The 12,432-nt window shown below is 35.6% G+C and overlaps 2 protein-coding genes across 2 annotated transcripts; both read left to right on the forward strand.

The window, feature by feature from the left end:
* Window positions 1-4: 4 nt before the first annotated feature.
* LOC131019654 (putative receptor-like protein kinase At5g39000) lies at window positions 5-4,023 on the forward strand. Its single transcript, XM_057948242.1, has 6 exons — window positions 5-2,465; window positions 2,572-2,855; window positions 2,927-3,053; window positions 3,170-3,555; window positions 3,644-3,730; window positions 3,806-4,023. The coding sequence occupies exons 1-6, from the start codon at window positions 95-97 to the stop codon at window positions 3,902-3,904; spliced, it is 3,354 nt and encodes a 1,117-aa protein (XP_057804225.1). The 5' UTR covers window positions 5-94; the 3' UTR covers window positions 3,905-4,023.
* Window positions 4,024-4,155: 132 nt separating this feature from the next.
* Window positions 4,156-5,976, forward strand: LOC131019655 (uncharacterized). The gene is made up of 2 exons (XM_057948243.1): window positions 4,156-5,589; window positions 5,663-5,976. Exons 1-2 carry the CDS (start codon window positions 5,266-5,268, stop codon window positions 5,867-5,869), a joined length of 531 nt encoding a protein of 176 aa, XP_057804226.1. The 5' UTR covers window positions 4,156-5,265; the 3' UTR covers window positions 5,870-5,976.
* The last annotated feature ends 6,456 nt before the right edge of the window (window positions 5,977-12,432 follow it).

The raw sequence follows: 12,432 nt of genomic DNA on the forward strand, positions 1-12,432 counted from the left end.
CAACGCGGCTTCATTACAGTTGCTGATACTGAAAATTGTTATAGATATAATTCATCATTCTTCTTCTGGTTCAGACAAACCTGAGCTTCAAAGCATGAATCCGCATCCAATTTCAATAACTTTGCTACTTTTCTTCTCATTCAACACTCCCACAACGGCTATTACTACTCCAACTCTCTTGGCAGACTGTGGCTCATCAAGCAGCGCATCTGCTGCTTCAAGTGATGGCAGGGAAGATGTTCAACTCATCGTAGATAAGCTGATCCCAACAATCCCCCACAAAACTACACGCGTCTCTCGTTCCCAGTTCTCCTACACATTTGGAGTAAGCCCAGGTCAGAAAATTCTCCGCCTTCACTTTCATGCAGCTGCATACAGAGGATTCGAAAGTTCGAAAGACTTATTCTCTGTCCAAGCTGCTGCTTTCACCCTGCTTCGAAATTTCAGTGCTTCTATTACTGCTGATGCTCTTGGTTTGAGATCTTTTGCCAAGGAATACTGCATAAACATTCAAAATCATCAACAGTTACACGTAGTTTTCTCTCCTGAGCTTACCCCGTCATTGAATACATACGCATTTATAAATGGAATTGAGATTTTATCAGTGCCTGCTAGTTTATCTTACTTTGAAAGAGGGGCTGATGTTGGAGTTGAAGCTGTGGGGAAATCTTTGGTGTATGTTGACGGCACTACTGCTCTTGAAATAGTTCGCAGACTAAATATTCGAAAGGATTCTGTAAGCGATGATGGCAAAATGTTTGGGGAGAGGGAAATGATTCCTAAGCATAAATCTGGCAAGCTGAAGAATGTTACATGGATCACCTCAGTGGATGTGGGGTTTCAGTACTTGATCAGGATCCATTTCTCTGAGCTAGGACTTAAGTTGGTGGAGATTTTTGGTCTTAGTTTTAAAATATACATTAATGAGATGATTGTAATTGATACTGATATTGGCATAGTTGGAGAAATGTATGATGAAAATAGAACTCCCTTATATAGGGACTACATGGTGATGATGAAGGGGTATAAACAAGAGGGTAAACGCGATTTACTGATATGTCTGCAGTCGAGTAATGTTGAATTCATTCTTGGACACGGTCCGGTTACAAGTGCTGAGATCTTGAAGTTGAGCAATCCTGATAATAGTCTTGCCAGTCCCAACCCTTTGCCTTTAATGCAAGATTCATCATTGCATAGAGTTGTAGGTTGCAGAAATTTTATTGCAACTGCTGCAGTGGCACTGCTCGCTTTGGTGAATGTCATTATTTATACAATGAGAAAAATCTTGGAAGCTTGTGTTACTGAGAAGAACAGCTTGCTATCAGCTAGAGCTCAACGTGTTTGTCGTCATTTTTCACTAGCTGAGATCAGGTCAGCTACCAGATGTTTCAGTGATGCACATCTTGTAGGAAAGGGTGGATTTGGTAACGTGTACAGAGGCATAATCAATGGTTGTCAAGATGAAGTGGCAATAAAGCGGTTAAAATCAAATTCTAGACAAGGAGCAGGGGAGTTCTTGACAGAGATTGAGACACTAACCGAGCTCAGGCATGTAAATTTAGTCCCACTGATTGGCTACTGCAACGAGAATGGTGAAATGATTCTTGTTTATGAGTACATGGAAAATGGGACTTTGGCCGACCACCTTTACAAACTATCGAGTAATGGCAGTGTATGCTCATCTCTCACTTGGAAGCAACGGCTTTCCATATGCATTGGAACTGGTCGAGGGCTGGACTATCTTCACACAGGCCACTCACTCATACATCGCGATGTGAAGGCTTCAAATATCCTTCTGGATGAAGAATTCGTAGCTAAGGTTTCAGATCTTGGCTTGGCTAAGCACTTGAGCAGAAGCAGATTAGAGAGCCATGTTAGTACAAAAATTAAGGGCACATATTGGTATATGGATCCGGCTTATGTAACTACTGGTAAATTAACCAGGAAAAGTGACATCTATGCCTTTGGGGTGTTGCTGTTGGAAGTTTTGACTGGGAGACAAGCTGTAGATTCGAGTGTTGCAGATGAGGAGCGGGTTTTAACCGCGTGGGCTAGAGAAAATATTAGCAAAGGACATGCTGAGAGGATTGTAGCCTCGAATCTGAGGACTGAAATCTCAAAGGAGAGCTTGGAGGCCTTTGTGGGGATCGCTACAAGATGTTTGCACGGTGAGCCAAAGAAACGACCAACAATGGCTCAAGTTGTTCTTCAACTTGAGTTTGCACTTGAGCAACAACATAGCTCAAAATTTGTTGCTCCATACGCTATAACAAGTGGTTTGAATGATAATCATCCATCTAAAGATCTTAATAGTTTATCTGTCAATTCTGAGATAGGCTACAAATACGCTCAAACTATGAGAAAAATGGTTCCATTTGAGCCCTCATCCGGAAGAAAAGATGTTAGAAGAGCCATGATACAGAAACCATCACATATTTGGCAAAGGGGTGTACTTATAAAAAGAGGTAATTAACAATGACTTGTTATTGCTATCAACTAACTTTATATTGCAGCATTGAATTCAACAGTAATTTCTTGTTCATTTGGTAATTAATACTCAAACTTCTGCAGGCTATAATGCAACAAAAACTGTGCAGAAGAACGACGATATTGGAGTCCCCGCCATTTTAGCAGATGAATTTAAGGTCAAACATGGTGGTAATACCCAGATGGTCACTATCCCTCGAATTCCAGCTGATGAACTGAAGGAGGTCGCTGATCAATTCGGTTTTAAGTGTTCCATTTATGAGGGAATCCATGGAAGGGTATATTATGCAGTCTTGAAAAGTGGACAGGTTACAGCAGTTAAAAAACTAGACTCTAAAAAGCAGCCACTCCAAGAATTTATTGCAAAGGTTTGGCCATAACGCGTGAGTAAAAATGTCATATATAACTTTATTAAAGATGCTTGATATTGGTCTTGCAGGCATCAATGCTATCCAGCCTAAGGCATGAAAATGTGGTCGAGCTACTTGCTTGTTGCGTGGATGGTGGACTACGCATCTTAGCTTATGAATATGCTCCTAGTGGGTCCCTACATGATATCCTTCATGGTGAGCTCAACACAATTTAACTTCATGAAGCATGTATTGTTTCAACTACAATCAAGAAATCCTATACCGTTTAGCTCTAATTCAGTCATTGCAACTTCATTTAACCATTTATGCAGGGAAAAAGGGCATCAAAGGCTCAACACCGGGTCCAGCTCTGTCATGGATGAATAGAGTTAAAATTGCAATTGGCGCCGCGAGAGGATTAGCATACATTCATGAGAAGGCACAGATTCATGGAGGCATCAGATCCAGCAATGTCTTACTCTTTGGTGATTGTGAAGTTGCTAAGATCACAGATTTTGATCTCCACTCCCTCAACAAGAAAACCAACTTTCTACATGGCCTAAGATGGTTTGTTTCTGGAGGAAAACATGTCTCCACTGGCCAGAAAAGTTGGATGAGCGATGTCTACAGCTTTGGCGTTGTACTCTTGGAGCTCTTGACCGGTTGTAAACCAATTGATCACACACAACCATTAGGACAGCAGGATCTTGTTCAATGGGTATGTAATTTTCCATTTTTTCATGCTCATAAGTATGTTTAAGGGATTCTCAAACAATGTTGTTTCTATGCACCCAACATTGAAATAGGCGAAATCAAAGCTTAGCGAAGATAAGATGGAAGAGTGTGTTGATGCTAGGCTGAAAGGAGAGTACCCTCCAATGGCAGTTGCAAAGGTAAAATTTATCCGTTTTGTTCCATGAATATGAGCATATGTGAGCAGACATTCATGTTTGAATTGCTTTAAACAGATGGGTGAAGTTGTTGTTTGGTGTGTGAGAGATGAAGCCGCCTCTCGTCCACATATGAGCTCTGTAGTTGAAGCTCTCCAGTCTCTTTTAGTTTGTTGAAATCATATTATTGATGTCTTCCGTTGGTAGAGATTCCCATGTATACACAGTGGTAGTTCTTAATTTGTTGGTTCCTTGAAATAGAAGAATAAAGGGAGTGGAGATTGACAAGGATAGAAGCTAAAGAACGTTGTCTTGTTGTTATATCCCAAGCACCAACAATAAGAAATACATATATAAACTCCAATAGCTAACGATTTTTGAAAAAACAGTAGTGTGATGCCGCTTATAACTGTGAACTTGGGTCGCTAGTTCGCCTCAAGAAAGTTGCAGGCCTACAGATGTTCATACAGAAACCAGAACTTGTGCTCAGACAGTTGGGTTTAGTTGGAAGAGGATGATCTAGTTAGATTAGGAACCTTAAGAATCTGATCCATTTCTAAATTAACAGTTCTTCAAACCACTCGGTCCCATGGCACATACTCGATTGCATGAGCTTCCATAATCTGAGACACGCGCGCATAGTCCAGAAACCCATCCAGCCTGAAATTTGCTTTCTCCGTTGTCTCCTGTATATATACATTAATACATATTAATATGACATTTCAATAATATTTAAAATTCAAGACCAACATGACACATATGACTTACAGTTGGATGATCATAAGTTGGGCCCAAAATGACCGTGTTGTTTTTTTCATCGTAACGAAGGACGTCCTCACGGGCAAGGAACCTTTGGAAGCTGTTGTATCTTTCTATGTTGGACCGTACCTTAGAGATGATATCCCCCTGAGTTGCTTGCAGGCGCAGGTGGACCATCCAGGCCAATGAAGATTCGATGTCGTCAATTACGGTGCTCATGAAATCAGGTTGCCCCATATTTGCATCGTAATCTGTGGCACGATAGTGAAGGATGTGCAACTAGGTTTCTTCCTCGGTCTTTGACCAGGCTCTTCTGTTTTGCATCGCCATTTTATGATATGTGTTTAAAAACACGAATAGAATCGGCAGTAGTATGTTTTGTAAGAATTGTGGTCTGGCAATTAAATAGAGAGAATGGAGATCTGCTGAAGGGGTGCTTAAATCGATGGAACCGTCCCCCACTAATGGACATAATAATATAATTAACTCCCACATTTTAAAAGACCTGTCGATCCATATCTCGCCCATTAATTGAATGCCTCCAGCTATGGAACAACAAAAAGGAAGGTCAATGTTTTCAACTGACACACGTTTGGGCCATGTTAACTCTCATCTATCTACCGACTGTGTATCGTATTGAATGCCGGTCATTTCGGAGAGACACGTGCATTCATGAACCCTAACTCCTATTTATTAATATGCGCTTTTGACAGGCACTGCCGCACTTTGCAAAAATCTACCCTTTCAACTTCTTCCTCTCACCACTTTCGTCCCAAAAAATGGCTCAGACTCAGCAATACCTCGGTGCATGGACCGACGCAGAAAGAAGCGAAGTGATCAAAGTGCTTCATGACAGAACCGGCAACGTAGACAAAGATATGTCGGACCCGCAGGAAGTGCGGCTCATGCTCGACGAAATAGAATCGTGCTTGGCTACCTTCACTCCTACTCAATTTCGCAGGACTCGCGGCGAGATTCTGGGTAAAATAAAGGATTTCATCAAGACGTACAACAGGTTCGTCTCCTTCATTTCCAAACCCCAGATCATCTACGATGTTGAGTCCAACCTCGTTCGCGTCGAAGGAATCTACGACTACAACAGGGTAAACACTCATTACTAAACTCAGTACTGTTATTATTAAAAACTATTGGTCATAAACATAGAAGCATTTGTAGGAGACGACGGAGGAAACAAGATTTAGGTTGGATGGGTTTCAGCACTATGCGGCGATGAAGGAGGTGTTGGAGGGAAGTGCCATTGAGTTGGTGCCTTGGGGTTTCATACTTGAGGGGAAGAGTACTAGAAATGGTTTTCTTTTTGTGTTTTTGATATATCGGCTGCGAGGCCTTCTTTTTTTTCCAACTGTGTACATTTATCATTAAATCTTATGTTTGTAGGCTTCCATTTTGTTATGCAATCGATGCTACTTAAATATTAATTATGATATGTATATGTGGTTTCATAAACCACACTTTTCGTATATATGTTTGTGCTTCTTAATCTTCAGCAAAAAGTTCAAAATATGCTGACATAAATCACCTTTTACTGTGAGAATAAATATAGAAAATAATCAAAATTGTGCCAAACCCTAAAAGTTATTCTCCCAAATTAAAGAAAACTAACGCAATTCTCCCAAATAAATGTGATTTTCCAAATTAAAAGTGGTTTTCCTTTAAAATAAAAGTGATTTTCCCAAATAAATGTGATTTTCCAAATTAAGTGATTTCCCTAAAAATAAAAGTGATTCTCCCAAATAAAGGTGATTTTCGTGATTCTTCCCCAAAAAAATAAAGTGGTTCTCCCAAATAAAAGTGATTTTTAACATATCCACGAAAAATAATTATATAGCAATTCACCTAAATAAAAAAAACAAATATATTGTGCAAAACCCTAAAAATCGAAAACCCAGCTGTCTGTCACCATCTATTAATATCCTCGAGTATTTAGGAGAAAAGGAACACAATTGTCTGGTAAGACTTCCCCTTTAATATTCGTTTCTTCCTACCAAAACAAAATGGCTACACGGAAGCTTGGCTCGTGGACCAATACTGAACTTCACGAGTTGATGAACGTGCTTCATCAACAAACCGACGACGTCGACCGGGACATGTCTGACCCCAAGAAGGTGCGGCTCATCATCGATGAAATACAATCAAGCTTGAGTTACTTAACCCCGAAAGTGTTTCGCCGTACTCGCGGCGAAATCTTGGGCAGAATAAGGACTTTGATACGGAAGTACCACCATTTCGTCGCCTTCATTTCCATACCAGAGGTTACCTACGACGTCGAGGGTAACCGTGTTCACATCCAGGGAAACTACGACATGGAAAGGGTAAAAAACCCACATCCATTTCAAATTCTGGTTCTGCCCTTAGCAATTTTTAGCAACGTCAATTGGTAATAACAAATAACGCTTTTGTAGGAGACTCCGAAGGAAACAAAATTTCGGCTGGATGGGTTTGAGCACTACGCCTCGATGAAGGATGTGCTGGAGGGAAGCGCAATCGAGTCGGTGCCTTGGGGAAGAATCCTGAAAAATTAGGGCTTGGGCCGTCCTGTTTTGGAGGAACAAATTAGAATTTCTAGTTTTTGATAACGCCGTTGTAATTCCGGCATTGATGCCAACCATATTGAATATATATATATATATATATATATATATAGAGAGAGAGAGAGAGAAGTTAAACAGAGAATGCTAAATATTTAGATAATAGAGAATTCGTGAAATAAAAACGAACAGATCTACAATTTTTACGAACAAATCAATGTACCGCATGAACAGCAATTTACCCCGGGTTCGAATCCTGCTGGTGGCGAGTTTTTCTCTTTTTTCACTAAATACGTCTGTTCGTTAGTTATGTTGATCTGTTCGTAAAATGTATAGACTTGTTCAAAATGAAATATATAATAATATATATGCTTTTAGTGTTTGATCAACCATTTGCAAGATTAGTAGTCTCATTTCAATATAATTAAATGCATGGCAAGTTTCCAAAAAACAAAAGGAAATAAAAAAAAAGGAAAAAATGCTTCTATGAAGAATCGATCTTAGGTGAATAGATTCTAAGACAAGGCGCTTAACCAATCAACTATACTCGACAATTGATTAATTTGGTGGGTTTTTATTGTCATATACAAATATATATGGATCTATGGGGCCCCTATTTTTTTGGAGCCCTATGCGGTCGTGATCCCCACACAGAAAAACCGCCCCTGGACATACATTACGTTTGATTAGGGGGACCCGCACATATGGTCATCGTTGGTTGTAGTCTAAAAAATTAAAAATGCGTATATTACTTACTAATGTACAGTAAATGAGTGGTAAATACAAAAAGCTGCGGTTCTTCACAATCAATCCAACCTAGAATCATACAAGCACGGTTCCATATCCCCAATTCTCCGTTCCAAATATAATTTCATAATTTATACTTTTACCTTGCATTTTATTTTATTGATATTTGTATTTCAATTTTTATCATGGCAATTGAAAGTATTCCGATTCTTATTGCGGCAATTAAAAATATTTTGCACAACTTTAATAGAGTTTCTTTGTTCCGAAAAAATAATTTAAAGAGTGGATGAAACGAATTTTAACAAAAATAATTGAATGTATTATGAGTAGATGAATGATCTTATTTTAAAGATAGTGTTAATTATGATTAATTAATTAATTGTATGTAAGTGAACAAAGTGTATGATAGAATAAGTAAACGAATTGATATACTGATTGAGGTTAATATTTTGTGGGACTATATCTATATAAGTGAAAAGATGGTATTTTATATAGACGTACCAAAATAACAAAAATTGACTATTTACACTACGAGTTGTGTCAATAACAACTTCCCATCAAAACCAACTAAGCAGTATGTTGTAAAGTGATTTAATACCGACACGCCAACCAATAGACACGTGGTATATTATACATGTAGAAGTCAATAATCAATTTTGTATTTTATAAGGATGTAACACCTTAGCATTATATTATGATGATTATGAATTAATTATAATTATATGCTTTAATCACATTTTAATTTACTTAAGAATATATATTACACATAATTTCCACAAATTTGTTTTCAATTTTTATTCTAAGGAAAGTCAAGTCAACAAAGTAATAAAATGTGAACAAATTTCCACAAATATTTAGATTAGTGTGAACAAAATTGTAATAAAATATTTTTTACCACATTAAATAAAATCAAAGTAGTTACTAAAATAAAACAAACCAGCGAAAAAACGTGGTAGTAAAAACACGACTTCTATGTAGCAGCGAAAAAAAAAATTTAAATTAAAGCAGTCATTCTCGAAATTCGTGTCCCACCATGGTTCATGAGTTGACTGTGGTAAAACAATTTATAGCATTAAAACTAAATCAAAAATACACTCAAAAGCACTTTACACTTAACAGCATGTGAACGGGCCTCATGTATTGCATTACAAGCCGGATGGACTCTCCCATCATTCAAAGGAAGGGCCAACAATGACTATATTTTGGCTCGGCTTGAGTAAGTCGTTTTGGTTTGATCATTAAGATAAATAAGATATGTTAAGATAGACTATAATTAAATTATTTGAAGTATTTAGTTTTATATTTGAATTAATTGACTATTGTATATAATAAATTGAAAAATTATGATTAAAATGTAGCAATACCAAGATTTTTCTTTTGATTCATTTTCTTTTTTACAATCCTACAAAAATACAAAAAATTGACGATAAATCTGTCTATATGTATATTAGCAAAATAAAACCTATCCTATGTGGCGTCGTATAATCACTCTATTCTAATTTTCCTCAATTCTCATTGATTCTTATTTTTTTTCAACTCTAATCAATCTCCATCTCTCATCAAATTCTATTCATTAAAAAAATTATATAAACATTTATATATAGATTGATATGTTATACTCCCTCTGTCCCACTCCAATAGGCTCGTTTTCCTTTTTGGGAGGTCCCACTCCAATAGACCGAGTCTAAAATTAGAAATAATTAGGGACTTCTTAATTCTTATTTTATTTTTATTTTTTAAAAATAAAAAGTTACAAAAAATAATTATAAAGTGGATAATACAATAAAATAATTATCTTTCGTAAAATAAAATCCTTTTTAAAATAAAAAATTAAAGTGGATAAATTTTCTTAAAATAAAATCCTTACAAAAAATAAATATTTTTCGTAAAATAATTATTTTTACTAAAATGAGATAAGGGGAGCAAAGGTAATTAACAAAAATTAGGGATGTACTTAAAATGTTAAAATTGTGTGGACCACACCATTTATCTATCTAAAAGTGAGTTTCTTAATCTCCGTGCCGAAAAGAACTGAGCCTACTGGGTTGGGACGGAGGGAGTAACTCATACTACTATAAACCAAACAATTGGAAAAAATATATACGTAATATTTAAAATTCGAGCTATAAAGTAACACTAAAGGTTCTAATTTGTAATTATGTTTATCCAAATTTTATACGCATCGACACTGCTTATTTCATCTTATTTTGTAACTAATAAGTTTAATTGTTAGGTATAAATTTGATTAGTCATCATTTATAATAACTACACGTAGCTTATAGGATTGTAGATTTATGTTTGTATTATTTTTTATTATGTAATATTGGTTTAAATTTATCACATCATATTCATAAATTAATATTTACACACACACATATATATATATAGGGAATGGCTACCGCGAAAACACTTCTTAAAATAAAAATAAAAATATTTTTCAATGTACGAATTTTATGCAGAACACGTATGAATTCATCCAACAGAGTTACGAATTGTGAAAAATAAATTTTTGTTACATTTGGGATTCGAACTCAGGACCACGAATCCATCCAACAAGGTTACGAATCAACCGTAGATCTTGATGATCTAAGGGCTAAAAATTGTTTATATTTTATATTTTAAGAAGTATATTTATTTTAACCCTCCCCTATATAATACATTTATATATAGATGTATATATGTATATATGTATCTACTTTAATTAAATAATTAACTATTTATATATATGTGATATATATATATATATATATATAACACATGTATAGATAGTTTTTATTGATTAATTTTAAATGACTAATTATAAATGTATCTTGTATGCATATATATATATATATATAGTGGAAGGATCAAGTGTAAACTCTATCTTACGGTGAAAACTAGATCCTATGAACAAACACATAAAATACGTGAACAAGAGATAATCAAGTCGTGAATAATTGTAGTACATAAAATACATGAATAAAGATGGTTGAATCTTGTATACACGTGAACATTTAATTGTTCACGATTTGACTATTTCTTGTTCACGTATTTTATGTGTTTGTTCATAGGATCTAGTTTTCACCGTAAGATAGAGTTTACACTTGAACTAAACCCTATATATATATATATATATATATATATATATATATATATATATATATAGGAATAGGATTATATAGTATCCAAGCTTATGGTAGTACCGTAGTACCTAATCTTGACCACACATTTGTGACATGTGGTGCATCAAGATTGAAACACGTGGCAAGGAGCTTCCAAGCATTCCAAGGCAAAATCTGCAGAGGGGTAAAATTGGAATATATTTTTTAGAATAAAAAAATAAAAAATAATACTAATACTTTTTTAGATTTTCTCAAAATAGACATATTTTACATGCATATAATATTACATAAAAATGCATAAAGTTTTCACATAAAAATGCATAACTTTGAATAGAAAAATGCATTTCATTTTTACAAATTTGGTATTTTCGCCACCCCACCCCACACCACCACCACCCCCTACCCCCCCCCCCCACCCAAAAAAAATAGACATGTTTCACATGCATATAAAATGTCGTTTTAAACATCGACGACAACTGATTGTAGCATCTCTCTGACATGTGGTTTTCACCTTTTATGCTCATGAATTGAGTCATCCAGGATAACTGTGAGTAAGTGTCACAGGATGAGTACAATTGATTATCAGCTGCATTCAACATGTCATAAATCTGTTGAACGTCAGGATTGGGCGGCTCCTCCAGATTTGAAAGATCTTGGTAATTACTAGGTCCAGCATGATCATGCATCATCCTTTCGTAGTTATTGTATGACCCTTCATCCTCATCCATTACTTGGTAATTACTAGGTCCAGCATGTTCTATCGGCATATACATCGGTGCTTTCCCGTGATAAACCCAGGTTGTGTAATTGAGAACAAATCCACGCCTCTCTAACCGAAGGTACAGATAAAAAGGTTGCATTCTTGCACTTCTTACACGGGCACCTAATGTTACCTTCTCCATCTGTGTATGCTATTTGATTTATCGCATACTCAAGGAAACTCTCAAGTCCCGTTTCAAATGCAGAACGATCATTGTATATCGCGTACATCCACATACGATTAGCACTCATTCTTGCAAATTCTAATTGAAAAAAATAAATAAAAGATCATAAATTACTTGAATCAAACGAAATTTCGACAGCATAACCCCACTATCCTAACTACCAACTATAGTGACCATAGTGGTCCTAATTTACTAAGCCTATACTAGGTCTACCCGGCCCCCCATTGTCGAAGTAATAATACAATACATATAAAGCAATAAAAAAAACAGAGTAATTAAATTTAAAACAATCATTGTTGGGAGAAGATCCTTAAGAAATAATCAATTTCTATCCCAAAGGGAGAAGATCCTTAAGAAATTGATTAAATCTATCCCACAATATATGATAACATATCATTTAATCATAAACACATACTATATAAACTAACAAATTAATATAATTATATAAAATTAATCATGCTTCATAATCAATCATACTATAAATTAATTATAATTAATCTAATTATCATTAAATTTAATCTAACAAATAATAGTAAATAAATTTAAAATTAATCTAATTAATCATAAAATTAACCATGCTTCATAATTAATCATACTATAAATAA

The sequence above is a fragment of the Salvia miltiorrhiza genome, chromosome 4, assembly GCF_028751815.1.
Source record: "Salvia miltiorrhiza cultivar Shanhuang (shh) chromosome 4, IMPLAD_Smil_shh, whole genome shotgun sequence".
In the NCBI taxonomy this organism is placed as follows: domain Eukaryota; kingdom Viridiplantae; phylum Streptophyta; class Magnoliopsida; order Lamiales; family Lamiaceae; genus Salvia; species Salvia miltiorrhiza.

What these genes read in the sequence shown, in the direction of transcription:
- LOC131019654 (XM_057948242.1), top strand. Translation starts at nt 95, where the DNA reads ATGAATCCGCATCCAATTTCAATAACTTTGCTACTTTTCTTCTCATTC. An exon ending in GGGTGTACTTATAAAAAGAG is followed by an intron (nt 2,466 to 2,571) that starts GTAATTAACAAT and finishes AAACTTCTGCAG; the next exon opens with GCTATAATGCAACAAAAACT. An exon ending in TCCAAGAATTTATTGCAAAG is followed by an intron (nt 2,856 to 2,926) that starts GTTTGGCCATAA and finishes TTGGTCTTGCAG; the next exon opens with GCATCAATGCTATCCAGCCT.
- LOC131019655 (XM_057948243.1), top strand. Translation starts at nt 5,266, where the DNA reads ATGGCTCAGACTCAGCAATACCTCGGTGCATGGACCGACGCAGAAAGA. An exon ending in GAATCTACGACTACAACAGG is followed by an intron (nt 5,590 to 5,662) that starts GTAAACACTCAT and finishes AAGCATTTGTAG; the next exon opens with GAGACGACGGAGGAAACAAG.